Genomic DNA, 26,433 nt, shown 5'->3' on the forward strand with positions numbered 1-26,433 from the left:
TAAAATAGTCTTGGTGAGCTTTACAGGCTAGATGACACTGTCAAGTTCCTGTGGGTTTTTCTCTTAACCACAAGTGGGATGCTTCTAAATTAGTTTCGTATTTTTTAGTAATAATGCTGGCCTTGCATACAGTTCTTGATGCCTTAATTCCTCAATGTACAGTATCTGTCTCAGATATTGAACTACCTGTTGCAGTATGTAGTTTATAAATGCTTTTGTTCTATAGCAAAAGAATATTTAGTTCAGGTTAATTTCTTTCAAACTTCCCTGCATACTTTGAATGTATATGTGTACAGCAGCATGTTTCTTATCTGTAACTACCTTCCTAGTACATCTTAGGTCTACCAGTCCAAGCTATTGGTCCTGACAGACCACTTCAGCTTTGCACAATCATAGAATCATAGATTCTATGATGGAGCGGCAAGCTTCATTCTCACTATTCCCTGCTGCATAAGCAACGGGGCTGCTATTTACTCATCTTCTGGATAAGGCCGTAAGAAAGTGTACTTGTTTCTCAGATCTTTTTCCTTAGTCAGCAGGGTAGTGGCTCTGCTTTCAGGACAACTGTTAGTATTAAGCACCTGGTGCATCTCGGAGTCTACCTTCCCAGTTAGTATTTCAGGAATGGATTAGGTGATTTAGACCTATTGTTCTAAAAACATTTTTGAGAGTCTGTCACAGAGTACTGGAATTCTGATGAATGGCTACCCATTACTGGTAGGCCATGAATTTAATCAATATTCAAGTATTAGGAGGTGCATTTCCTCGCTCTAACATCCTGTCCAAGTCTACTGAATTTTTTTTTTTCTCTGAAAGTATTTTTGAATTAAAAAGTGATTAAGCTGTTGGTATTGGTATTTCAGGAAAAGCTAATCCAAGATAAGTTACAATTTTTATTTTGCCCAGTATTTTAGAAAGGGTTGGTTATTACATCTGTCCTTATAAACTGTGTATTGGGTTTAGTCATGCATTTTACTCACACAAGCAAAGCTTTTTTAAAAGGTGCCATTTGTTGACTAAATTAAGTATAGCACTCAAATGGTTTACACAGTACTCACACAATACCTGTATGAAGAAAAAAAACTTAAACACTCTTTAGCTGAACTGTATGTTCATGATGAAGTCTGGGAAAGTCTAAATACAATTGTGTAACTAAGTGAGCTGCCAAAGTCTCTACGGGCCCATCAGAGATTCAAAATCCAACCTTAAGTTCCCCCTACTCTTTTTTTTTTTTTTTTCCCCTTGACTGATTCAGTTCTTTTCCATCTCTCAAGGGAAGTTCTGCTGCAGCAGCAGTCTGAATATCAGCACTGATGAAATTTAAATAACAAAACAGTTCTGATCTTGTATGAACTTAAAATGCAAGCTAAGGCATAGCTAGATCTCTCTGAGGAAACAAAGAGCAGTTTGTTCTGACAATACTGGAGGTACACGCACAAGCCCATTACTTTGGCTGTGGCCAAGCTCTTAATTCTTCCTTGCCACCCTCAGGACTGCTCTAAAACTGTTCAGCTGCACATTCTCCAAACTAAGTACCTCACCTGCTGGGAAGGGCTTCCATGAGAATGAGTCTCTTCTACTCCCATAAGTTTCCAATTACAGACTTAGAAGCTTTTGCCTGTTTTCTTTAAGCTGGAGTCTTTTTCTCCAGTGACTCGGATACCACGGTGGAACAATCATAGGGCACATTTACTCTGAACTGCAGTAAACTTCAAACAAAAATACAATTAGCAAATACACAGCATGCTACAGCAAAACCCAGGTTGAAGATAAAATGATACCTCTTAGCTTAAATCTTCCATCTCATTAGATTTTTATTCAGAATACTAAATTCTACTAGTATTATACTTGTAGCTTTACCTTTAAGGGCACTCTCCCATCATGCCCTGTCAGCTCTATAAATCTGGCTGTGTCAGCTGCAACTTTATAGCACTCTCTCAGCCTGCCTGGCAATTTGAGTGGCTACAGCATTCATCAAGTAAGTGTTTAACTTTTTAATTTGGGGGGGGGCATCCCCCAAATGTAGAAGTTTCCTAAAGGTACTCAGTTAAGCTTAAGTTAATGGCAACTCAATTTCACTTTGCTGTAACAGAATAATTTAAGTGGTTTTTTTATGGTCTTATCTGAATAGCAAGGTGAAAAAAGACAAGCAGGAAAAAAAAGTGAGATTATACATGTTAGCTCTATAATTAGCATAAAAACTAGTCATGAATAAGTTGTAGCATTTGGAGGTTTTTTGTTTTTCAGAGACTTTAGTTTAACAGGAAGGGTATACCTAGCAATGAGCTGCTGTTGTGTGCTTACATGTAAGTTAATACTGAAACAGTAATGAATCTTGTGTCTTTATTCAACATGCACCAAACAAATAGATTTAAAGGCATTTATTCTCTCTGATTTTTATGCATACTACAAATTGCAAATATAGTATAAAATAGATTCTCCCCTGTAAGAAAATCTGGTTCCTGTTATGACAAAAATATAATATTAAAGATTTGTTTTAAAAATACCAACTTTATAAAATACTAAGTAAAAAACTAACATCAGTGGTTGGTTTATGTATTAAGCCAAAGATCCATTAGAAGTCTACAAGAACCTAAAGGGGGAACATCTTATTCTTGTGGCTTATCTGCAGGTACAGTGAGAAATAGTTGCTGTTACAGGTGCATGAATAAGAAGCTAATTTCTCTCATCTACTGGGCAAGCATTAAAGGATCTTTAATGCCAAGTGTGACAAGTAGCTCTAATTCTCACTGTAGTCCAGAGTATAAAATTTGCTCATAATAAAACTGATAGGTTGACCTTTTGGTTTGAGTCATGTTAGAAGGATAAATACAATTTAGTACAGTCTGGAACACTACTTAAACTTTTAAAAAAAATGTTGAATTAAGAAGCTGCTGCAAAAAGTAATGCAGCATTTTTCAAGGACTTGATTGTTTCCTACAAGAATCAGAAGAGAAGCAATGCTGGCTTTTCTGCATTCATTCTGAAAACTTAAGAAGGTCAAGTTAACATTTTCTGCATTGTTTTAAATGCTGGAACATTTCATAGAAGCATGATATCTAGAATTTGGAAACTCATTCCTTGTGCCACCTACAATTTAATCTGCAGTAAACTGAAAAAACTTAGCTTGAACAAACAAACTGTAAAACAAGTTATTTGACATGCTTTAGAAAATCTGTAGATGCATAGATGTAGCTCCATCCTTCCACTTGTTAACATGGTCTGAAATAACAGTTCTGCAGAGTGGACACGTTTTTTCTCTATTAAACCATAAAGAGATGCATTCTTCACAAAATGTGTGCTGTAATGAAAAGAATGAGAACTTAGAGCTCCTAAGCTCTTCCATGTATAAGACGGTATATTATTTGCATAGCCTGATTTCTAAAAATAATCAGAAGACATACACTCACTAATCTAACTTTATGTTATTCTGTTTACCAGTTGTTTAAAATATTCTTAAGTTTGCAATAAATAACTCTGATTATGTGTATTACCTGACAGATAAGCAGAATAGGCTTCTGAAATTCAGCTTGGCAGATAGAACAAATATCATCCGATTCGGAACACTGTCTCTTGCTGGCCGTCACCCCATAGTGCTGTAAACCAAGATATTTTCAGCAGATATTAGTTTCTGGGAGGGGGGGAGGCCAAAACGAAACACAAAAATACCAGGACAGAAAGGAATTGGGAATAAGGGCTGCTGTGTCAGGAACACTAGTCAATCCCTAATCCAACAAAATGTTGCTAAGTTTTTTAATAGCTGTCTTGGGGTCTGAAGCTTATATGCTCCTACTTACCATGCTGTCTAGTTAGTATCTTCCCCAATCACAGTTATTGGAAAAATCTGTAGCAGTTTTGTTTTAACAGTGACATCTGAGCAAAACACTGTTAAATTCCAATCTGATCAAGAAAGCACTTAGAAAATGTGCTTTATTATTCTTTTTAGTTCAGTGACACTGTGCTATACATTTTACATTTATGAATAGTAAGCTCTAAACAATACCTCTTACTACAGAGAAGGATTATCTAGAAACTTAATAATTCTAACAGAAGTTACTTGCATGTCAGTTATTTTGGCAAACTTCAATTCTCACTATATTTCAGCACAAAGCTCAGCCTGCATCCAGCCAATATTTATTCCAGTTAAAAAGTAGGAAGCAGGACAAAAAGGGTATGTTATTTCACATATGTTTATCTGAAGAGACATGCAGAATAGATTTTTTGGGGGTTGTTTTTGCTGTTATTCAGATGACAACGTAATCACACAGTCAAGGAATTCAGACTGCAAAAGAGGAGAACAAGGATACAGGGTTTACTTTAAAAATGCAATTGTCTGTTGCTAGAACAATACAAAGTAATATAGGAATGATGTATTAAAAAAAAAAAGTATTTTCATGTAAATTGGGTTTATTGTTTTGTCATAAGAGAATTCAGTACTCACTGGTCGTGTACAAAATATCCGTAAGACCTGCCTGAAGTTTCTCAATTGTCCAAAAAAGCTCAAAAGCTGAAATGGGAAAGAAAACCTGAGTTATGCATAGTATTTTTCTCTGTGAACTAAAAAGCTTCCAAGCTTCTGTGCAGATTCCAGCACTGGAAGTCTCACTGCTAGTTTGATGTTGGCAGGAAGATAAGCAAAGTTATAGTTCAGACTGACCCTATTTTAGTTGCTTAATATGTAACCAAAGTAAGAATTTAGCCTCAAGTTTTTTTCACAGTATGTGTCTGTTCTTTAAAAGAAAAATAGTGTTGAGGTTCTAAAATGAAGCACTCAAGTGTAAATATATCAGCATTATTATCATATATGCAATAGTCTTTAGACTTGTAATTAAGATACCATAGCATTATAAAGTATTTTTCATGTTCAAAGCCAGACTTGTACCGAGTCTGGTTACATTTGGGGCAGATAAGCTCTTTGGTGAAGTAGACAGCCAGTATGAATACTTATTTGTAACCTGTTTAGCATCACACAGGATACTCTAGCAGAGAGAAAATCTACTTTCCTGGAATATGCCGATTCTTTGAGCCATTAATTTTATCTTTATTTTTGCAAGCTCTTTTCCTCGATATCTGATAACAGTCTGATCAGTGTCTGATGTGAGGGGACCTATAGTAATAGTGTTCTTTGCTATGCAACCCCAATCCATTCCCAGAACAGGTGCAAAAAAAAGAAGATTTAGTGTCCTGAGCCAGTTTTCCTATCAGTTTTGGAAGGCTGTATCAGTTAAACTGAAGCATCGACTTGCAGGTCAGTTCAAAGACAGGGGAACTTTCAGAAACATGTTTATATGTGTCTAACCCTCCAGTGATAATTACTACAAAATAGTTTGAGAGGATTATAAAGCTTACGTACTTTTAGGATGAGGTAGAGAAGGCCCAGCAATATCCCAAGGGTCCATCCTAGTACACTGTCCAGCTCCCCATAGCCAATAAGATAACGGAACCAAACTGGTATGGGGACAAACATACGGTAATACTGGCAGAGTTCTTCTAACAGCATGTACCAGTAGCCCTAAGCAAGACATGCAAAGGAATCGCTCAAGATTTAAAACACAAAGGATTTTTAAAATACAGAGAAAAGATGCATTGTTATTCTTTTGAGTAACCTCCTCTCATAGTATCTTGAAGCAACTAAATATGGAGCATGAAAGAGAATGGAGATCAGATGATGGGTCTCACCACAACTGTACAAATAATACCACCACAATTGATTGCTGTACTGCAGAAAATCAAATTAATAGGCTAAAATAGGATGGCTTTGTCAGATGCCTACCTACTTAGCAATGCTATCAGACTTAATTTCATAAGAATTAAAAAAGAAAATAAAAGTTACATGAAGAAGGAAAATAAGAAAAATTTGGTCCACGTAGATCAGCTTGTCATTAGCAGCATTGTGTCCTGCATTCAGGATTAGAAGGTGAGAGTAAGGCCCATTCTTTTATTAAGGAACATAAATTACAAACTCTCTTCCTGTAAACATTATTTCATGCCTGTGTAAGAAGCCTTATCTTGTGATAATTAACTCCTGTATAGAATGGGGTGATAAGAAAATTGGGGGGCCAGGAAAGAAGCCTAGGGTAGCTGGACTGACCAGGTAAACAGAGTTCAACGACACCCTAAAAATTACTGAATAACAACGACAAAGCACAAATGTCCTGCACAGAGCACTGTGTCTGTGTGCATGTATAATCATAGATATTTAGCTTAGGTCTTACTTTATTTCCTTAATTTTGTCTTTCAAACTATTTATATTAGGGAAGAAGTACTCTTTCTATAATGTACACTGGATAATGCCACAATTTGCCACTATTGACGAGATTCCTTCTTTAATTTAGCCACAGTTTAGGTCACAGTTGGTGTAATGGAATTTTCAATAACTATTTTTTGGATGTTCTATCACTAGCTGTAGAAAACAAATAGAGATCTTGATTATAAACTGGTATTTAGAGAAATCAGTTGTACCTGAGAAAAACTTGTTCTGGTACATTTTAAAAGATAAAACCTGCTGAAACATCCTGTTCAAATGCTACCACATAATAATTCCAGTTCGTAATTTTTTTTTTTTAACCAGTACTAGTATTTGCTATTTTGACATAAAATTTAATTGGGTTTGCCTGTCTCACCTTGGGAAGCAGATAAAAATAAATACCCCACCAACCAGTTTAGGCTTCGGTGAAAATTATTAAGCTTCACTGGTTTGAGGAATTAAGCTATGAATCAAATTCATTGATCTGACACAAATATTGCTTAAGTTTATTAACAAAAAGAAAATTCAGAATTATTTTTTTAAGAGATGGAAAAAAAAGCTGTTTGCATGCACAGACCTAAAAATCTTCCCATGTTGAGCATGCTAAAAATTTACTGTGCTTCAGCTGCTCCATTCTAACCACCTGTATACACATTCTTACATTGCAGCAAATAAAAGGTTTCTCCACCCCCCCATCCCCCCCCCACTTAGAGACAGAAATAAACCCATTTATCCGATGACATAATACAAGCAATTGTTTCAGATCAGACTGTAAACCTTCCTTAGCACCAAGCAGGGAAGAACATGAAATCTACAGGGTTTTCTCACCCACAATACAGTGGTGGATTATATACAGACCTTTTTAATTAAAAAGACTTTTCTCTGGGTAGAATTTAATAATTAGCTAATTTTACCGTAAAAGAATCTTCACAAGGAAGCAAAAATATAACTTGTTTCCTTACCTTGGATTTAAAGGACATCATAAAAGAAGGCACCAAGAGAATAAAGCACTTGAAGCCCATGAAGAGGAATTTCAGAATAAAGTCTGTGACTCCCACAATCCAAAGTACCTCCCAGAAGTTCATAAAATCCACAGTAGGGTTTAAGAAGATTAAGCTACAAAAAGAATTATCAGAAGTTACTGGAGCACCCTATTTAGAGGAAAGCATAACCAGAGATTATCACAACAGGTTTAATTGAAAAAGGAAACCTGGTTTACACAGCAGACAAATATTTGGTAAGAAAATGAACTCTTTATTGCAAATTGATCCTTTATGATTTCTGACAACCTTTCAATTTTTGAACCTTCTACAGCCAAGACTGTACCTACGGAATGTAAGGGAAAAAAAAATAAATGGAGACACAAACTCCGTAGAGCCCCAGAATGCCATCTTCAGTATTCCAAAGGCAAGGTGGCATGGTCAAAGCTAGGAATCACAACCATTACATTCCCTGTGGTACAGTAGTGCCATTGAGTATGGGGTCTAACCTTGCAGATTCCAACATACTGTTTTTAAGGACAGCACCTGTTCAGTTTGGCCGAAGAGGAGGAATAGAGATTAAAATGAAAGAGAAACCAATGCCACAATTAAAGAAAAACAGCAGCAGCCCAGATAAAATTAAATATTAACTGGAAACATTTTGAGTAATTTATGATGTGAGTAGAGATGTTCATCTACTTACCTGTAATACAGTGACTGAGAATGAAAGGTGTAATACAAGAGGAGAGATGATCCAGTTAGGTATACTAGTAACCAAGCACATTGCAACTTGGAGCACCGTTCCTGTAAGATAATTGTAAAGAAGTATTACAGTCCTTATCTCAGTATCAGTGTCTTGAATATATCTCCAAAGCACGAAGTCTGCTGCACCTGAGCAGACTTGCTACTAGAGGATTCAATCTTAGTGATTTTAGGTCAAATAAAATAGGAGAACTCAATGGAAAGATAAAGCAGTAATTTTAACGTTTTCAGCATAACAATTTCTATGTGTATCATGGTTTCTTCTAAAAACACAAACAAAATCCAACCCACTCTGAAAGAACAACAAGTTTTCCTTTGGCAGTGAATGGAGACAACTGAAAGTTTGAAACTGTCAACTGCTATTTGATTCCACAAATACAGAAGTTGTCCCGTAAATTCCAAAAAGCTTATATCAGTTGAAGCGATTTCAGTGTTCAAAGTCAAGAGGGGCAAGGGGGAACTCTTTTTGAATTTTGCAAACCTTACTTATCTGAGAAGCTCTACACTGTACAGAAGCATTAAGACTTGACTTCCATCTTGAAGCCTTGACACCTAATATTAGGTAAATAAAACAGTATCTCCATTCACATTTCTTTCAAAAATTGATGGATAAAGGTTAACTTACAGAATTTTGTTGCATAGGGTGATACTTACTCTTAGAAAAACCTGATTTACTATGCTTTTGTTTGCATACATATAAGTTGTTAGCAGCCCAATTCCAAGAGAAATGCCTATTAGGAAAAAAGGGTCAGTTATACACAAGAAAATGAAAAAAAAATTACTAAAGTGGATTAAAAAACCAGCCACTTCTAATATGTCTTTGTAATTACAATTAATAGCTCAGACTATCAAGCCATAATAATTAAGCACATAGTACATATGCCAGCAAAGGAAACAGAAGCCACTGAAATGTAGTTTAGTAAGTCTCTCTTTTTGATGAATAAAGCAAATAAAAATAAAGCTAAAAATAAATTTAATTATATTTCAGGCATGGTTGTTAGTATTTCTCTTTGGGGGAGGGTCTGTTCCCTCAGACCTTATTTTGTTATACTCTACCAATTATATGCTGCATGATCAATTTGACACACAGAATCAAGATATACGGCAGACTTTTGTGCAGCCACTGGAGGAGGTATCTGAGCTCTGAGAGGGAGCTGCCGCTGTGTTCCTCTGAGTCTGGAGTGGAGTCGTCGAGCCCCCCTGCTTCGCTGTGGGCATGTCCGTGTGAGCGACTTTGGGAACCCGGCCTTGAATGCCGGGAACTTGCATTTTCTCTGGCTTCTCCCACAGCAGAGTTTAGCTGTATGCGAACATCTCCGCTAAGATGGCATGAGCTCTCTCCTGACAACCTCACTGCGTGGGTGCTCTGAGATGAAGAGTCATCACCACTCCCTTGGATGTTGTGGAGATGACTGCAGTTTGGTTGCATGGTGGGAGTTTTTTCTGGTCCAGATTCTTGCTATTTTGTCTCCTAGAGTGGGATATAAAAAGTCACAGTTGAAAGAAGAGAGAACTAGTTCAAGGGAAAAAAAAAACCACAACAAAAAAACCAACACCAAAATACAACAGATTGTACTGAGTGACTGCCTGCATGAAGTAAAGATTCTCTCTCCGAGAGATATTGTTTGTCTTCATTCTGAAAGCTGGAATGCTGGGTTTGCACCCTGTTCTCCACGGGGCAGTTTTCTGTGTGCCGTATTAAATGACTTCCTTTCATTCACGTGTAGATTTTCTAGCCTGCAGTGAATCTGGCTGCCTTAGTAAAATCTAAAGTTGCTTCAGTGCAAATCAGAACAGCAAAAGCTGCTAAATAGGAGACCAGCACTACCTTGTACAGAAGAGATCTTAGAAGTGCTGCATAATTTCACAAAAATACAAAGAGTTGTAGGCCAAAGAAGGAGCAAACAATGATGGGAAGGAAGCAGAGTACATTTACATGCATCCATAAAATGGTAAGCATTTGTTCAGAGACAAGTCTAGTCAAAAGCCAGTGCATGCTCAAAATTGAGGGCCATTATGAGATTAACAAGATTATCCTGTCTGGGTGAGCAGAACCAGGTTAGTCCATTTTCTAAGCAGCATTTAAAAAAGCCTGGGCCATATGGGCTAGGTGAAAAAAGAAGTGCAGCCAACAAGCCGTCATCTAACAGTGAGACCACCCAAATGAGGTTTTATTTCTTTCTGCTGACATCTTTCTGTTGTCTTCTAGGGCAGTTTTTCACTTCTGTGTCAGTCTTTACATTTGTCAAATAGTGTTAAATATACTTCTCTGGACTGGTGTTACATGAGGGTAATGATTTTGGAGAATGCTTTGAAGCCAGATTTGGCACAGTACTTGTTGCTATCGAATAATATTATTGAGACATCGGGAATTTTGTTATAATCCTTTTTCAATAGTTCAAACTCTTCCAGGTTCCTCTCTGAAATTATTTTTTCCAAAGCTTAGCGTACATGCACAGCTAGTTTTACTGGGGATACAAAAAGTTTAAAGCAAAATTGATTTTGCACTGCAGGAAGTTTTTTATATATTTGCACAAACCTAGAATTCTTTAGCCTTTAAAATGGAAATTACATGAGTCAATTGCATGAATTTAAACAATATCCGAATAGGGGAACTTACTACCATTTAGAAATGCTGCTGCTACTACTGTATTTTTGTTGGCCAAAGATTACATCATACTTTAATCCAGCTAAGATTCACGTTCTGTAATTTTATGCACATGAATAAAGCCAATAAACTGGAGATAGTATTGACATGTGTGAACAGTATCGCTCAGTGTGTCTGCAGGATCAGGACACGAATGCGGTTTTTTAAAGGGGGGGGGGGGGGATAAAAAAAATTAAAAATCTCATTAGCACTCTTCACGTAGTGGTTTAGGGCCTACTTCTGCAAAAACTGACAGCTCGGTGTTTAAAAAAAAAAGCGAGCGATCCCATTGTTCGAGTAGTGCAGCTTCCCCTGGCGCCCTGCCGAACAAACTTTCAAATAACTAAGTTATTAAACGGGATTTTCAAAGCGTAAGAAATCCGCACACAGGCTTCCAGAATTTCTCCCCCCCCCCCCCCCCAATAAGATAAAAGACGATATTTGATAAAGCCTCCCCTCGAGCATTCCCCACTTCTTCCCGCCCACCGCGCCTGAGGAGACTCTTCCCCCCGACACCTCCCGCCCGCCGGCCGCTGGGCCGCGGCGGCCTCACCCGCGCCCCCCCTCAGGGCCGCGGCGCCGCTGGAACTCGCCGCCCGCCCCCTCGAGGGCGGCGGGAGGGCGGGTGGGAGCCTCCGAGGGCAGCGCCGCCGACCTACCACAAAAGCCCCGGTGCAGGGAGGGAGGGGGTGACCCTGCGAGGCGCGTCCCCGCTTCCTTCCCCCCCCCCCGCCCCGGGCTCTGAGGGGGAGCGGCCGCCGGGAACCCCTTTCCCGCCCTCCCCTGCGCTAAAGAAGCCAAGGCGAGGCGCCAACCCGCGGCCCAGGCGGCGGTACCTCATCAGGCGGCCGGCGCCTCCCGGCCGGCGCCGCTGCCCAGGCCGCGGCCGCCCGCCGCCTCCATCGCCGCCGTCGAGGCCGAGTGGGTTGGGAGAGGGCGCGGCGGGGGGAGGAAGAGGAGGAGCCGTGAGGGGAGGAGGAGGAGGAAGGCCCCGAGCTGGGGCGTTGCTCTGGCAACGAGCGGCCGCGGCTCAGCCGAGGCCTTCGCCCCGTCAGGGGACGGGGAGACGGGGGGGGGGGGTCGCCTCAGCCTGAGGGCTGGGGACAGGCCGCGGTCCGGGCCCGCCAAACGGGGCGGGGGGGCAGTGGTTCCTCTTCCTTTTTATTTAAAGTCTCAATTAAAATTAATCTGGGAAGGTAATAATAACGAAGGAAATCAAGAAATATATATATACTGCAGTATCGTTACTTCTCGGTGGCGATTAGCGCTCACCGCAGGGAAGTCCTGCTGTTTGGAAATTGGCTTTGCCTCCTAGGAAACCTGAGGAAAATGCTGCCCTAGTTAAGGCTGCTGTAGCTCTTAGGAGAAGCTTGAAATTAAATAGATACAGGGTTTTCTTTCAAAATATGATCTTGAATAAATTAGTTTGCATCCAGAAATGGCATCTGTTTTCCTTGGCTCTGATATTTTTCTAAAAGTGTTTAGGTATGCAGCTCACGCTGAAACCTGTGCCTAATGTCTGAGTGGTTTTGAAAATGGGTCCTGTGTTGTTTTGAGTTAAAACAGAAATACTGTTTTAATTCAAAATTTTAAATACAGAAATGCTGTGGGGTCAGAAACCCTGGGAGAGGGAAAGGACGGGCACTTAGACATCAGATCTCATGTGGTGAAAAACTAAGTGTTTAGAAGAGCTAAGAACCCTCTAACAATAGACTTTCTCTTTTGTACTTGAGGAAGAAGCTGGAAACAGTGGATACATCTCTGTTGCTGTTAGAGGTAGGTTTTAAGTAGGCATCTGCAGCAGTTTGATCTACTTTTATGATGTTTTTGGAATCTGTATCTAGAATTTCTTCACTGGAAATTTCAGGCCTCATATCGTCTGCATTTCTCTTGGGCCGTGGCTGATGTATTGGAAGAAACCTGGGCTAGTTACTACAGATACGGTTAAGTATTAAACAAACCCACAAGCCTTCTGTTCCTGTAGGCCCTCTGAACTCAGAAGACCTTCTAATTTGTATAGTACTTCTGCCTAATTATCATAATGCTGCTCAGTAGCCGCACCAATGCAGATTTCAGATGCTTGGCTGGAAGCAGTCTAAGAATTATACGGCTATATCTCCATCCTTCCAAGGATAACGCAGAACTGTTGTGTTTGACTTATGCTGTGCCATATTGTTCATTCTCTTACTCTTTGCTCAGTTAGTCATTCACATAGTGTTTGGATTATGAAGGACAATGTGACAAATCTTAATTTGATTCTCAAATCAGGAAAAGCAATTATAAATCTTTTATTTTTAAATAGTATTTTATGGTTGGAAATTATGCATGCCTTCTGTACATTGCTTGGGAGTGTATAAATACAAAAGCCTCGTTCAGCTGTTTCTTTTTTGTAATTAAAAAATGCATTAAAGTACAAATGTAGTTTTAAATCAAAATTGTTCTCAAACTGTTTCTCATTGTTACATGCACTGGAAATATGAAATTAATTGATGGCAGCTTATTAATCAATAATGTTTGCTCATGCAGGTCACTTGCTGATTTATCTCCAATTCGCAGCTCATTAGAAGGTATGTAACTCTTCAGTGATGTTGTTATTTAACAGGTATGTTTTCATGGTGCTGTTAACGACCTCTGGATTTAGAAACTCCTGACACAAGAAAGATTTCAGAGATTATTAACATGAAATTGCAATTCTTTTCCCATGGGTATTGCACACATTAGGTCATGTAATACCTAGTAATAAATTTACCAATCTGTATTTTGGACTCTCCTCCTAGGATGCCCATAAATTTCATGCAGACAGTTGAATCGGTGTCCAGGCGTGTTTTCAGGTGTATATATACACTCAGATAAGTCCCAGACTTTCTCATCCTCCTAGGTGTAGGTGGTACCTCCTTAATTGATGCTATCAGCAGATTTCTTCAGTGTATATCTGCTTTTCCTGGGATTGTTAAATGCATGAGACAACATTAGAACAAACACCGATCCTCGTGGAACTCTGCTGGTGATGCCCTGGCAGCATAATACTTTACCTTTTCAACAGTTACTCTGTACTAAAGTTGCTGAGAGCTAGTTCTATACATAGAAATATTAGAAGAAAATACTTTGTATCCTAGTCCTAATTCCTGAAGGAGCTTTGCAGAAGTCTTCCTGCATAGAGCAGATTAATAGCTGTAATATCACTGTTTTTCATGAGAAGGCATGGAAGGAACTAGTCCTTTAAAATTAGATGTACAGCATACATCTCTGGTGAAATTTAAAGAAACTGATCTCAGATACATGAAAAGGAATTGTAGGTAATGATATGATAAAAAAATGTTTTCTTGCAAGAGTCTGTAAAATAGCAGAATGTCCTGAATATTCAAAGGCTTTATTGGTTGTCTTCATTCTACACAAAATGTTACTTGAGTGTGGAAGACTTTTGCAAAATTAAGAGGGCTTAATTTAAATTGTTTGAAGGATTTGAAAGTCTTGCCAAGAGGCTCAAATGACCTTTAAAATTCGATTGCTTCCTGAGCTTTGAATGCTCAATCTTTTTAAAACTAGCTCCTGCAATTATACAACCTTTACTTCAGTTTGAATTTTGAGCACAAGAAAACATCTCCTGTGCTCCCATATTTAAGGCACTGAAGAATAGAGACCAGTTTTGAAAGTGATGGCAGAGGAGCCTGAATTTCACTGTTGAAGTCTGACCATGTAAGTTTTGTCAAGCAGACTCTCAAAGAATTTGAACCAGATATTTTTATAATGCAGTGACATCATCTTGTTCCATGAAGTTTCCAGAAATCTTACTAGCTCTCTGTGTACAGCAGTGTGCTCATTTCTGTTAAGTCTTTCTAAACTGAGATTAGTTCCACTGAAATGGTGTCACATAATTGTTTTAAAACTGGTGAATTAGATCCCGAAGTCTTGGGTTTCATGTATAGATAGAGCCTTGAATGAAATTCAGATAGCGGAGCCGCAAAGGGCAGTTGTAATTTTTGCTCACTGCACAGGAGGGTGCTCAGCCTCTGTCTTTATCCGCAAGAAAGAGTGATTCCCATGGTCATTAGAACGAAGTGGAGAAGCTCTTTTCTGAACTGGTCTTTTCTTGTAATGACATTGAAGGATCCGTTAAGTACAGTTACTCAAAAAATATTCAGCTGTTAAAGAATTTTAGAAGGTGTTAATTGTTGTTGTAAGACCATTACAAAGGTATTTAGGTCAGAAGATGTACTGTAATGATCATCCACTGTGAAAGACCTTGGATTTCTTTAATGGGTGTGCTTAAAGGTGCCAGAATTTTCAATAGAACCTTTGAAGTTGCTCAAAATTAATTTTTTTTCCAATCTAATGTGTTAATCTGTATGTGTGAACCCTTGTGTGAATCGTTCTATTGAATAATGACTTCTCATGTATGTAAAAACCTACCCTGAGTGGATTTACTAGGAAAGTGTAGATAGCTTTGTTAATTTATATTCAATCTGTAGTACCTACTTATAGCTACATCCTTAATTATTCTTTATTTTCCTTGGTAAATAGTAATACATTTTAGGTTCAAAAACCAAATGAACGTTCTGACATAACTCATAAAATGGAAATATTTAGAAGTTATATTGGTTTATTAATTTGGGTTAGTTTTTGTTTCATAGTGGGAAAGGGTTTTATTGGAGGGCGGGGAGCTTCTGTGGCACATTGTCACTAGGAGTGAACACTGTGTTTACTGAAGTTGGTTCTGCTGGTACCTCAGGCTGAGGTACTGCTTCCGGTAAGTACTTCTGTAACTGCCCTGTCCGTGTGCTGTGGAGGGTGGCAGCCTTTAACTCACAGAAGAAAAAACGTCTACTTTTTGCAATTATTTGTAATAATTCTTTGTAATTATTAAGATTGTCTGCCGTAAAATTTTTATTTGACTGACTATAACCTGAACAAATGGTGAGATAAAGAATCTTCTGGCATTAGTTACCACTACATGGGTAAGAAAAATTTTGGTTTATGAGTGGCTGAAAATTGACCAACTTTCTGTTTACCTTTTTAGACATCAGTTAAATAGAGGTCTTGGATGTTGTTATCTGGTCAGATTTTAGTGAGTTAAGACATTCTGTCTGAAAACAATTTGTTAAACCTCTGTCTTGTACAAGGTCAAAATATTCTGGCCCTCTGAACGCATATAACGCATTTTAGATGCTAAGGAAAAATAATTGTTATTAAAAAGCTTTACCATTGTAGGCATGCTTCCAGATATTTCCTTTCAGAACTTTCAGAATAAATACAAACACAGAAATATAGTAGGCAAAATCTTGTTTGTCATGCTGAACAGGATTTGTCCCATTAACGTCAGCACATAAATATTTGCTTCACTTCAGTCAATATTTACTTCACTGGTCAATAAAACTTGTTTTGCACTTCACCAAGTTAATATTTACTTACTGTTTTTAGTTTGGTGGCAATATATAAAATTCTCTGTTTCTTACCATATGGAGGGCTTTTTTGCTTCTTTTCTAATAACAAAAAATTTTCATATTAACAGATGTGCGTTAGTTTATTAGGAAGTCTTATCCACAAGTAAGACTATGTTCATCATGTAATAAGATTATCTGGATTATGCCTATAACATTTTACAAGTACATGTAACATGTTACAAGAAATGATAATTTAAAAAAAAAGAGGGATAAGATGACTAAATATATTACTGAATTTAAAAATGATTGTATAAGACCGTAAAATAGGAATTTCACATCAGTTGTTTTTTGTACTTGTTTTGCGCCAGTCAGGTTCTCTGGTAAAGGAAAATGTGCCATTATTCATTAAATGATGATTTGGTATTTTGTTTTTTAATGTTCCTTGCATAAGATAAAATAATTAGACTGAAGGAGAACCTCAGAAACAACATGTAGATTTTTGGCTCATAGAAATGTTATTGGGAGTTAAATTGGGATAAATCACCAGCATGTCTTAAGGAAATGCTTGTCAGCTAGATCTAGTGCATAATTTCTTGCATATCCTGGCTTCCCATGAAAAGAATGGAATCCTACTGTGGGTTCTGGTTTTTGTGGTGTGGGTTTTTTGGGGTTTTGTTTTGTTTGGGTTTTTTTTTGTTTGGTTTGGTGTTTTTTTTAAGCGTTGGCATTTCAAAAATTTGTACTTCATGGTCAAATATGTTAAAAGAAGAAAAAGAAATGGGGGGAGGGGAAAGGAAAAGACTTTAGAGTCATCTGTGGTAGTTTGCTTTTGCATGATGCTATTGCTTTCATCTTTGCTTCTCTTCAGATCTTTAATTTATCTTGAGAAGTGTTTTTGAAGATTCCCATCTGATAGTAGGTGAGCGCTGCCTGGGTCCTTACTTCAGAAATCTTGGACTATGTCCAGATGCTCAGCTAGAGTCCTCACTCACCAGTTTAGAGGTATAATAGAAGTGAGCACTGCGTCCATTTGAAAGCTCAAGAACACACTGTTTTGCTCCCTGTCATAAATATTCTCCAGTATTTTGAAGAAATTGCAGTCATCTTTTCTGCACTAGCTCTTGTTGACCATCACTAAATGAAAGTTTCTTCTGTGCTTCCTTCGTTTCCCTCCCCACGCATCCCAACTTTCTGGGGTCTCTTATTAGAAGGTGCAAGATCTTCCTCGTTCAAACATTGGTATTCCATTCATGTTTAGATTAATACATGTTAATATTTTTTCTTACTAATATGCTGTACAAGCGATATGTTGCTGTTAAAATTGACTAATAGCCTAAATAGAATCGATTTGGTTTAACTAAAACTCAAAGCTATTTATTGCGAGTATATTACAAACCAGTAGAGATGACTGCTGTAATACAAAATGTAACACTAAAAGATTTTTTCCGACCCTGGGAAGCCAACATATTCTGCTAGTTTTGATTTATAATAATGGGAGGCTCAAGCATTAATAACTGTAACAAATGGCATTAGGAGAAACTTCCCAGCTCTCTGAGGACAAGATACTCGTCTTCTATGTATTGATGGGAAAAGCTACTGCTAGATTAGAATTAAAGCGGGCATAGCCTGCTGAATAGGATTTTTGTGGGCCAGACCTACTTACAATGAAGTTGTTTGGCATTAGCATACTTGAGAAGGCTGTCTGAAAAATGAATGCTGAGTGAATGTGCTTAACCTAGTCTTAAAAATGAATAAACAAACAAATAAAAAAGCTGACAGGCTTTTAATTAAAGTAAGTAATCCATTCAGAAAAGGAGTATATCTTAGTGAAGATATTGGACACAGATTTTGAAATGTAAATATAGTGTGTGGGGGGAAATTTTTATACGACTTTATGTATTGTATTCATTCATGACAAATATATCTCTAATACAGTTTTCTAGCCATCTCTAACTACTTTCTGTTACAAAGCAATCACCGTAGAATCTCGTATGTCCACCAGAGTTTATAGAAGTGGCAGAAACTATGCCCATTGTGATTTTCAAGGAGGTTTATGAATCTAGAGGTAAAGCTATATAACTTTTCCTTAATTATATCAGAATCATAGGTAAAATTGAATATGCAAAGAACAAGTAAAAGCTTTTCAGATATGTCGGCAGCAGTTTCCCCAAGAACTTTACTGTGCTTTCAGCAGTGCAGTCTACCTCTGCTGTAATTTTTAGGACATAATCCTATGAATATATGTGATTAGGATACATAAGGGAGTAGTCTCATTAGAATCAAGGGGCTCCTTGTCTATGAAGTTATTTGCATGAGTTTGTAGGATCAAGGTCCCCTTTACCTCAGCATTATATAAAAATAAAAATACTTGCTTTGTCATTAGGAAATCCTTCTGCTTATGCCCACATATAGCTCACTGTTTTCTGATTTCATTAATAAAAATTTTTTAGTTGGAGAGAAGATATTGATATTTGTATAATTTATGGTATTATGGTTGTTCATTCCAGAATTTGTTAGCGTATGTATCACACAGAAACATGTGTCTATAATTTTATCATGCTTGCCCTTGTTGAAATCAGTGAGAGACTTTCCATTTACCTTAACAGTAACAAGCATGTGTTTCCAGATGTTCTTGAGGCTAGTAGTATAGTATGCTATAGTGACGCTGTAGCTCATGAAAAGTGAAAAATTAGTAACTGAATTACGCAAAATGCAGAATTACTTGCTGCTGATATTATGGATATCCTGTGCCCCCAGTTACTACAAAATCAGCTATAGACTTCAACAGCTTGGTGAAGAGGCAGCACATTTCTGAACTAAATACCACATATGAAACCAGTGTCGTTTAAGCAGTTGTTCATCATACTTCCCCATGCTTAACCGTGCAAATGTTTTGGTTGTAAAAATTAGGATGCAGATGTTAATTCAGAAGGCAAAGGTTTCTGGAGAAAAATTAGAGTACTCCTCCTCCTAATTCAAAAATTGTTTTTGTTTTGGAAAGCAAGCACAAACTTAGCCATTTTTCAATTAAGTCAGAGTAAGTACAGTAGTCACGCTTGTATGATTTAGGAGGAAATGCATAGATGACCTTTAGATCCTTACAGTTGACTAGTTCATATTTCCAAATGTGACTCTTCATTTCCACGGAAGAGTTTTTTCCCCATGCATTTCATATGTATATCATAGTTGGCTGTATGCTTATTTTTCAGTGGTTTAGTTATAAGTGGCTATGTGATAGTATGAGGTGTTCAACTTTAAACCTGCCAGAGGCTTTGTCTGCAGCATATGGTTAAGAGATAGTGCCATCTACTTGGTGTCTGGTCAAAGGAGATAACACTGTTGTTTGTTAAGCAAGACACATTTGTTATCTTGCTGTAATGTACACTTTTGTTGCAGTAGCATACTTAAAACCAGTTCTGAGTAGGTAGAGAAAATTCAGTATGTTTGCATTTACGCCACGAAACAAAACTAGTGTCGTTTTGCAAAGATCTCCAATTTTGTCCCTTAGAGTGGTGATTTTATGATTTATACAGTTAGAGACAAGGGTGAGGCTATTTAATTCATTTAATTTTATGGTCTGAGTCTTCAGTTGAACTAAAGTCTCTGAACTAAATCACAGCACACTGTTATCCCTCAAACTGTCAAATAAAACATCTGTTTATGATAATGATTATCTTAATTGAAGAGTGAGTTCTAGCTCACTTAGTGCTTTTCTTCATTAATAGAAAGAATTAATGCGAGATTACTTAGAAGAGTACTTACTACTTAACTAAGAATTACGAAGTAAAACACTGGTGAAGGAATATTGGAATTCGTCTTAGGCTCATATATAACTTCTTTCAGAAGACATTGTAATGATCAAGCATGTAAGCTTGCATGATTTGAAGTCTGGCGTTGTCTACCCTATTTTCAGTAGAAAATGACTGTCTTGTCCATCAGTTTTAGCTGAGTCTCTGACTGCTCATAGATCAAAAGTACAAACAAAAAGTTTGCTGAAGGTCATTCAGGCTCCAGCAAGTTAACACGCTCATTTTTATTGATGTGGCAGCTGAAGCGCCGAAATTTATAAATGAAAATTGTAGGACTTCATTGTCTGAAGTTAGGCAAGAAACGAATAGATAAGTACCTAAATAAAAAGCCTTTTTTGAGTGATGCAGAAGGTCCTAGTAACTGGGAGGCCTAAGCATGTCTAGTGAAAAGCAGGCTTCCTACTATGTGTAAATAAGGATCTGGATGTGTAACTTCAGGCATTCAAATTTGAAAAGTTTGGTCTACTACTCTGTAATTTCTGCTTTTGATGCTGAGTTCACCACACCACACTGCTTGGGGGAGTGGGGTGTGTTTTGAAATTGATACCGTTATAATTTTGACAGTAGCATCCTAGGGAAGACCAAATGGAGATGTCAACTGTGTGAGGAGGGGCTGTGGACAAGGAACATGTGGTTGACTATATACAGACCAACAAAAGATTCTCTTCAGCTCAGTGAAAGGGGAGAGAGCTAGAGAACAACAGCATGAGGAGAGGGGGGCAGATATCGGTAAATTAAGCTATAAGTACAATACATTGTATCACTGTTAGGATTCCAGCTATAGTGTAATAGATGCCCAAAACATTTGTGTGTGTGTGTGTGTGCGTATGTGTGCATACATACTTTTCCAAACTTCCCCATCATGCATCCCATCTTCCAGAACTTCTCTGTACAGAGGATATTTCTTTGTGCCTCTTGTCAGAAGGGGCCTGCAGAATGTCTTCTACAGTCTTCAGTGAGGCCAATGTTGCATTCGGTGCTCATGGTGAAACAAGTAATTCAAGGCTTGCAGAAGAGTTGGCATGTTTGTTTAAATTTCTTAAATGTGTCACAGTGATAACAACAGCTAAACAGCATTTGTCCTGTGTGTATTTCTGTGTGCAATAGAACTTTTTTTTTTTTTTAACGTATAAAAAAATATGAAACACTACAACAAAATAATACCTGCGAATCTGCCCAGGGTCACTCAGATATCCATCTAACATTTTATGGTACATTCAGAGAAAGACATGAGAGCAGATAAAAGACATTAAGTAGTGAAATTATGGTCAGTGGAAATGTTCTATATTTTTCATTGTTTAGATCCTGATACAGTAACTGTTCTCTATCATGCATAATTGCCACAGTGTTAAAATGTAATTGTAAAATGCATTACTCTTTGATCCATAATTTGAACCTTTATACAGGTCACGTAATTGTCTACATACAGAACTATTTGTCTGTGACTATTTAACAGGTGCACATAACTCATGTCTGTTCTTTTTTAAGTAAGCTGAACTTACTTCTGTTGAACTTAACCAAGTTAACCATTTTTCAGCCTCCAATGCTGCAGTAAAAATGTACTTCCTTAAGTCTGGTTTGCTTGCAGACAGTCTGACACAGTAGATTTAGTACAGCTGCAGTATTAACGTTCAAAACTCCCGTGCTGCACAGTTTTCCCACGTGCTACATAAAAATGCTGTACAGTTTCTCTCTCCAAGGCTCCTCTATTAGGGCATTAACTGACTATGCCTCCAGTTTGGTTAATGTTTTCACTTATATATAATACAGTTTTACACACTCACCCAAATTACTATTTATTGCAAAATAAGTATGGTAAAATAATAATTTTACCCAATATTGGCTTAACATTAATTTTCAAACTGTGAAAGTCAATGGAAAATAAATCTGGGAGAGGATTGGTGAAATGGAAGATGCAGAATCACAGAATAAATGAGTTGCTAGAGAATAACTAGTGCTTATAGGTATTCTTAACTAGTTGTAAGAAAATATAATGGAGAAAGTTTCTACAATTATAAAGGAGGTAGCATGGATTCGTATATACTGTAATAGTAGGAAATGCTCAAGAATCTGGGTTATTGCTTTTATTGTCTCCTATCACAATGTTGAGTTTTGTTAACTCAGTTTCAGAAGGGCAGCTTTTCCATGTTTTTGGTGTTTTTTGAGGAAGGTGTAATGGCTTCAGAATGTACTAGCGAGTTTTTGAAGGTAGGTTTGCAAGTTACATTTCAAAAGGTGACGGAAGGAAATGTTGACTTCTTTGAAGGCCTGAACTGTAGAACCCTGATGGTTTGGATGTTGTTGAGTTTCTAGTCAAGAACCAAGTGGGCCAAAACAGATTTCAGTCTTCCATCTTTCCTTCTGCTCGTACATGATAGGATTGCGTGCTTTCACAGTTGGATAGCAGTCTGCCTCTACGTCATTTAATCCTTAAAGGCAATGAATGGCTTCAGTGCCCGTTTACTTTTATCAAACTTGAGAGTGGTCCACTACACTGAACAATGCATTTGAATTCATGCTTCAGGTTAAACTATTTGTCTGCAAGATGTGCGTTTTACAGACTGGATTTCATTCAGGAAGATTTTTGGAAATGTAAATCAGTTAGTTTATGGAATAGATGGATTTTAGAGCTCCATGATAGGCAAATAACAACAGGACTACAGCCTCCTCCATTTCTTTTCATGTGAAAAGAAGTTCTATTATTTTTATCTTCTAAAGAAATATTTCCTAACCTTTATTTTGCCAAGGATCCTTTTTAGGAACCAATTAAATTTTTTGGAGCCGTATCAATCTTTCAGTAGAGGTTTGGAAATCACTCCTCCCCTCTTTATTCAGCCTCTGGTGGTCCCTCCCCTCTGGAAGAATCTGAGCTTTGATTTCTTATGGGGTCGGCAGTGGAGGATAGGGAGCAGCACAAAATTCTTGCTGGTGCTGCTGCTGCATCTCCTGATGGGAGTGCAGAGTACCATAGCCAGCAGCGCCCTGGAGGAGGAAATAGCATAAACATTCTTCATAAAGCAGAGAAAATAGGTGCAGGGAAATATTTTAAATTGAACTATAATGAAATTATTGTTTATGGCCCAGCTTCTACCTTACATCCAGAATCTGTCATTTAGGTGATTGGGCCAGCAGGTGGCAAATATAATTGAATTCAAGAAAATAAATAAGGAAGTAGGCTGGGGATTGTTTGCTGAAAAGAAGACATCTAGTTTACTAATTAGAAGGATTTATAGGATGCTGTACTTAAAAATAGATGATTATTGATAGCTCATCTTAATCATGAAAGTTACCTTATAGTTTGTTTCCTACCCCCAAAGTTGCTGCAGCAGTCAGATGTGTGATTACAACATGCACAGGGAAGCTAACCTCATGTTAATCCACCTGGCATGGACAGCAATGTCTCAGAAACTGAGGGCAGGGGTTGTAGGCTCTGCTGCTGCAGCTATATGGCTGCTGGTTTTAAGAGTTGCAGCCTGAGTACCTGTTTGCATTGGGTTGCACTTCTTACTGCAGTGTAGACGTAGCTGTAGAAAAGAAAGAATTGTACCTGGTTCTGTGTTAGCAATAACCGGAAACAACATACCCGCTACACTAGAAGCTGTTATTTTCACCTGGAAACTTTATGAAAGGCTGCACAGAAACAATGTTAGTAATTTAGAGAGGGGGTAGCAAAAGATATGATATGTTATGTCTGCCTTTGAATTAGGTAGAAAATGAAAAGATGTTGGAATTCTTTTTAATTAATTATAAGAGAGTGAAAAAATCATAGAACTATAAAAAACTAAGATGGAGATTGCTTTTGAAATTCTCATATATCTAAGTAGTGATCTAAAGGTACTTTAATGGAAATCAGAAGTAGGTATTAAACTAAAATATTTGTCAGTGGAGACTGCTGAAGTGGAAGTTCAATCAAATTTTTTTTTTTTTAAGGAAGTAGTGGTGATAACTCTGGCATCTAGGTCAATATCATCTCTCATTAAAGTTGTTTTAATGTTCAAAGCTGTATCAGTTACTGGTGAGCTCATCATGGCAGCCATGTATGAATTACACATTTCCCTATGCCCTTATCTAATTCATTTCTCTGTGCTACACTTTGAAATAATTTGAATATGAAGTATATCAGGAAAACAGAGTTGTTTTGTTCTAAGTGGAGAACTCGAGCAGAACTATTCCTCACAAAAAGTAGCAAACATCCAGAGTGAATTACCATGAAGGAGATTGCAGCTGAGATTATAAATATTATTTTGAGAGACTTACATTTCCTTCTGAAAGGAAAGAGCATTAAGGGATATTTTGAAAGTGTAGAAGGGGAATAACAACAAAAAAACCTGTAAGATAAATTTGGCTCACTAGCCTTTTTGCCATTTCATGTCTAGCATTCATTCTGGAGATAAAACAGTTGCATCAAGCTGAGGCTAGTTTAGTTTTATGTGCCTGGTAAAATGGAGTTGATTCACAAGGATCTGGTCCATTCTCTTCTGTCACCTAATATTTCTGTTACTATGTCTGTACATTATTTCAACCAACCAAATACATTTTTTTAACAATTTGGAGAAAAATAAATGAAAGTTTCAAAATAAATATTTTTATTCATTCTCATGCATTTAGTTGTTCTATAGAGCTTCTCTAGTGCATATACCTCCAAGTAATTTCTAGTGATACAATGCAATGTTGAAGTAAAATAGTTAATTAAAATTTAGATTGGAAATAGATTAGTTTCATTTGGTATTTCAGAGAGTTATGATTTAAGCTTTTCTTATGCTCAGCAACAAATAAATTAATATACAAGGAGTGTGAAAGCTATGTTGAGGCAAATGCTCATTAGGAGCTATGGAATAAGAGGGTTCTTTAATACAGAAGACTTGCACTTTGCATTTGGCAGAGCTGTTCTGGGCCGGGGCTTATAATACCCCAGGAGACTGGATTTGTTGTTGTGGTTTTTTTTGTTTTTTTTTTTGTTTTTTTTTTTGTTAGGAACCAATAGGTCCAGAGATGTCTTGCTCTATTTGCCGTTCCTCAGTTGCCTCAGGAAGCACACCACTTTGTTACTGGAACCTCCCTCTGGGTGCAGACTTCACTCCTGAAAGACTAATGTGTTTCATGGACAATCCAGCTTAGTGTAAAAATTATTTTAGTTTACTTAGGATTTAATTGCAAAATTATTCAGACTTTGTGTATTTTGTATGCAAGTAATACAAATTTAGACTTTAGTATTTGTGCTACCTGTTTTTTGTGTGTTTGTGTTTAATGCAGCTGAAGGTTATTATGTAAAATGGGTTAGTTTGAATCTTTTAAGGGAGCTGCCAACATGCATTTGCCCGAGTTACTTCAGCAGTGAAAAAGAGAAGAAGAATTCCAAACACATCATCCTGATTTCACAAGTCTACAGAGATCTCCAAAGTGGACTTATCCATCTGCGTTAGGTAGTAAATAGCACTCTACTTTTGTTACATACAAATGTCTGCATATGCGCACTCCCTCTCTGTACACATGTAATCTGTAGATCCTTATCTGTCTAGACATAAGTGTACATACACTTTCTGGACTTAAGTCACTAAACACTAAGAATAATTGTGTATGAAGTATCTGAGTGTTTATACAAGTATACAAGATATAGATAAATGCAAATAGTAAATAATGCTTGAGCAAATAAACTTGCAGTTTAGTTTTTGTTTCAGTTCACTGTGCTATTACATGGCCCTTGAAAACTGTGGAGTAAGAATACAATGATAAATAGGGAAGGACAATCTTGCATTCATTAAGTGACCAGTTTCTTACTACATTGATGAAGTAGATGTCTTTATTTGCATTCAGATATAAAGATTCCTTAATCTCAGAATTAATTCAGTGTAATAAGCCAGGGTTGCAATTGTTGTTAAAGGTGACTGCTATTTTCCAATACTCAGATGTTAATCAATATGAATTTTGATCTTAAACAGCAATTACTATGATAATTATCACTATATAACTTTTTACATTTTTAGCAGCATTTCTTAATGATACTGGTGGGACTCCAAACTCTGCCTTCTTCAGAGTGCCAGTTATCCTTTTCTCTTTTTGAGTCTGTATGTGTTTAGTGGAGCCTTTGTAGGCTCTGGCTATGTAGATGAATCACCATGGTCTCTGTCCTATACTAGTGATCTAGGAGCCTTACACCTACAAGTAACCACTTCAGGGCACGCATAGGCTGAAATCAAGTACGTGTGAAGTAGCAGAATGGAGAGAATGGGCCGTGGCTCCAGCTTATGGTTAGTATAGACAGGTACAGCTAGGAGAATTCCTCAAGTCTGAGACATTGTATCCCAGCGCTGCCCTATGAAAGACCTTAGCCTGTACTAAAATTCAAATGTAGCTACAAATTTGGCATTTTAGAAGGAAAACTGTGGGAGAGAATCTCTTTTAGAGTCCGCATCCACAACTACGTAAACATATTGATAGACTTCAGCAACTAAAATCTCAGATGAATCTATGTTTCCTGAGCTTGTTCCAGCTGTCACAATTTCTTCCTGTAATTGAACTGTGCAGTGTACCATATCAGGCAATAGAGCTGAGACTAGACCTTACATTTAATGATGCTTTCATGTTGAGAGCCCAATTAGTAACTGAG

At 37.5% G+C, this 26,433-nt stretch overlaps 1 protein-coding gene and 1 long non-coding RNA gene across 5 annotated transcripts in view; one reads left to right on the forward strand and one right to left on the reverse strand.

Moving 5' to 3' along the window:
• Positions 1–2,366: 2,366 nt before the first annotated feature.
• Positions 2,367–11,492, reverse strand: RNFT1 (ring finger protein, transmembrane 1). The gene is given in 10 exon segments (XM_075032939.1): positions 2,367–3,301; positions 3,495–3,596; positions 4,442–4,507; positions 5,354–5,512; positions 7,210–7,363; positions 7,931–8,031; positions 8,644–8,720; positions 9,046–9,426; positions 9,429–9,460; positions 11,473–11,492. Coding segments are annotated over 10 exon segments (1,212 nt in total). The 5' UTR covers positions 11,478–11,492; the 3' UTR covers positions 2,367–3,166.
• Positions 11,462–26,433, forward strand: part of LOC142033184 (uncharacterized) — a 31,656-nt gene continuing 16,684 nt past the window's right edge. For 3 of the 4 annotated variants that reach the window (XR_012651111.1, XR_012651112.1, XR_012651109.1), the window contains exons 1-3: positions 11,462–11,557; positions 12,374–12,412; positions 13,163–13,203. This is a non-coding gene — a long non-coding RNA (uncharacterized LOC142033184). Of the gene's footprint in view, positions 11,558–12,134; positions 12,413–13,162; positions 13,204–26,433 lie in introns of those variants that run through there. The other variant, XR_012651110.1, reaches the window with a different exon arrangement.

The sequence above is a fragment of the Buteo buteo genome, chromosome 7 (genome assembly GCF_964188355.1).
Source record: "Buteo buteo chromosome 7, bButBut1.hap1.1, whole genome shotgun sequence".
NCBI lineage: Eukaryota > Metazoa > Chordata > Aves > Accipitriformes > Accipitridae > Buteo > Buteo buteo.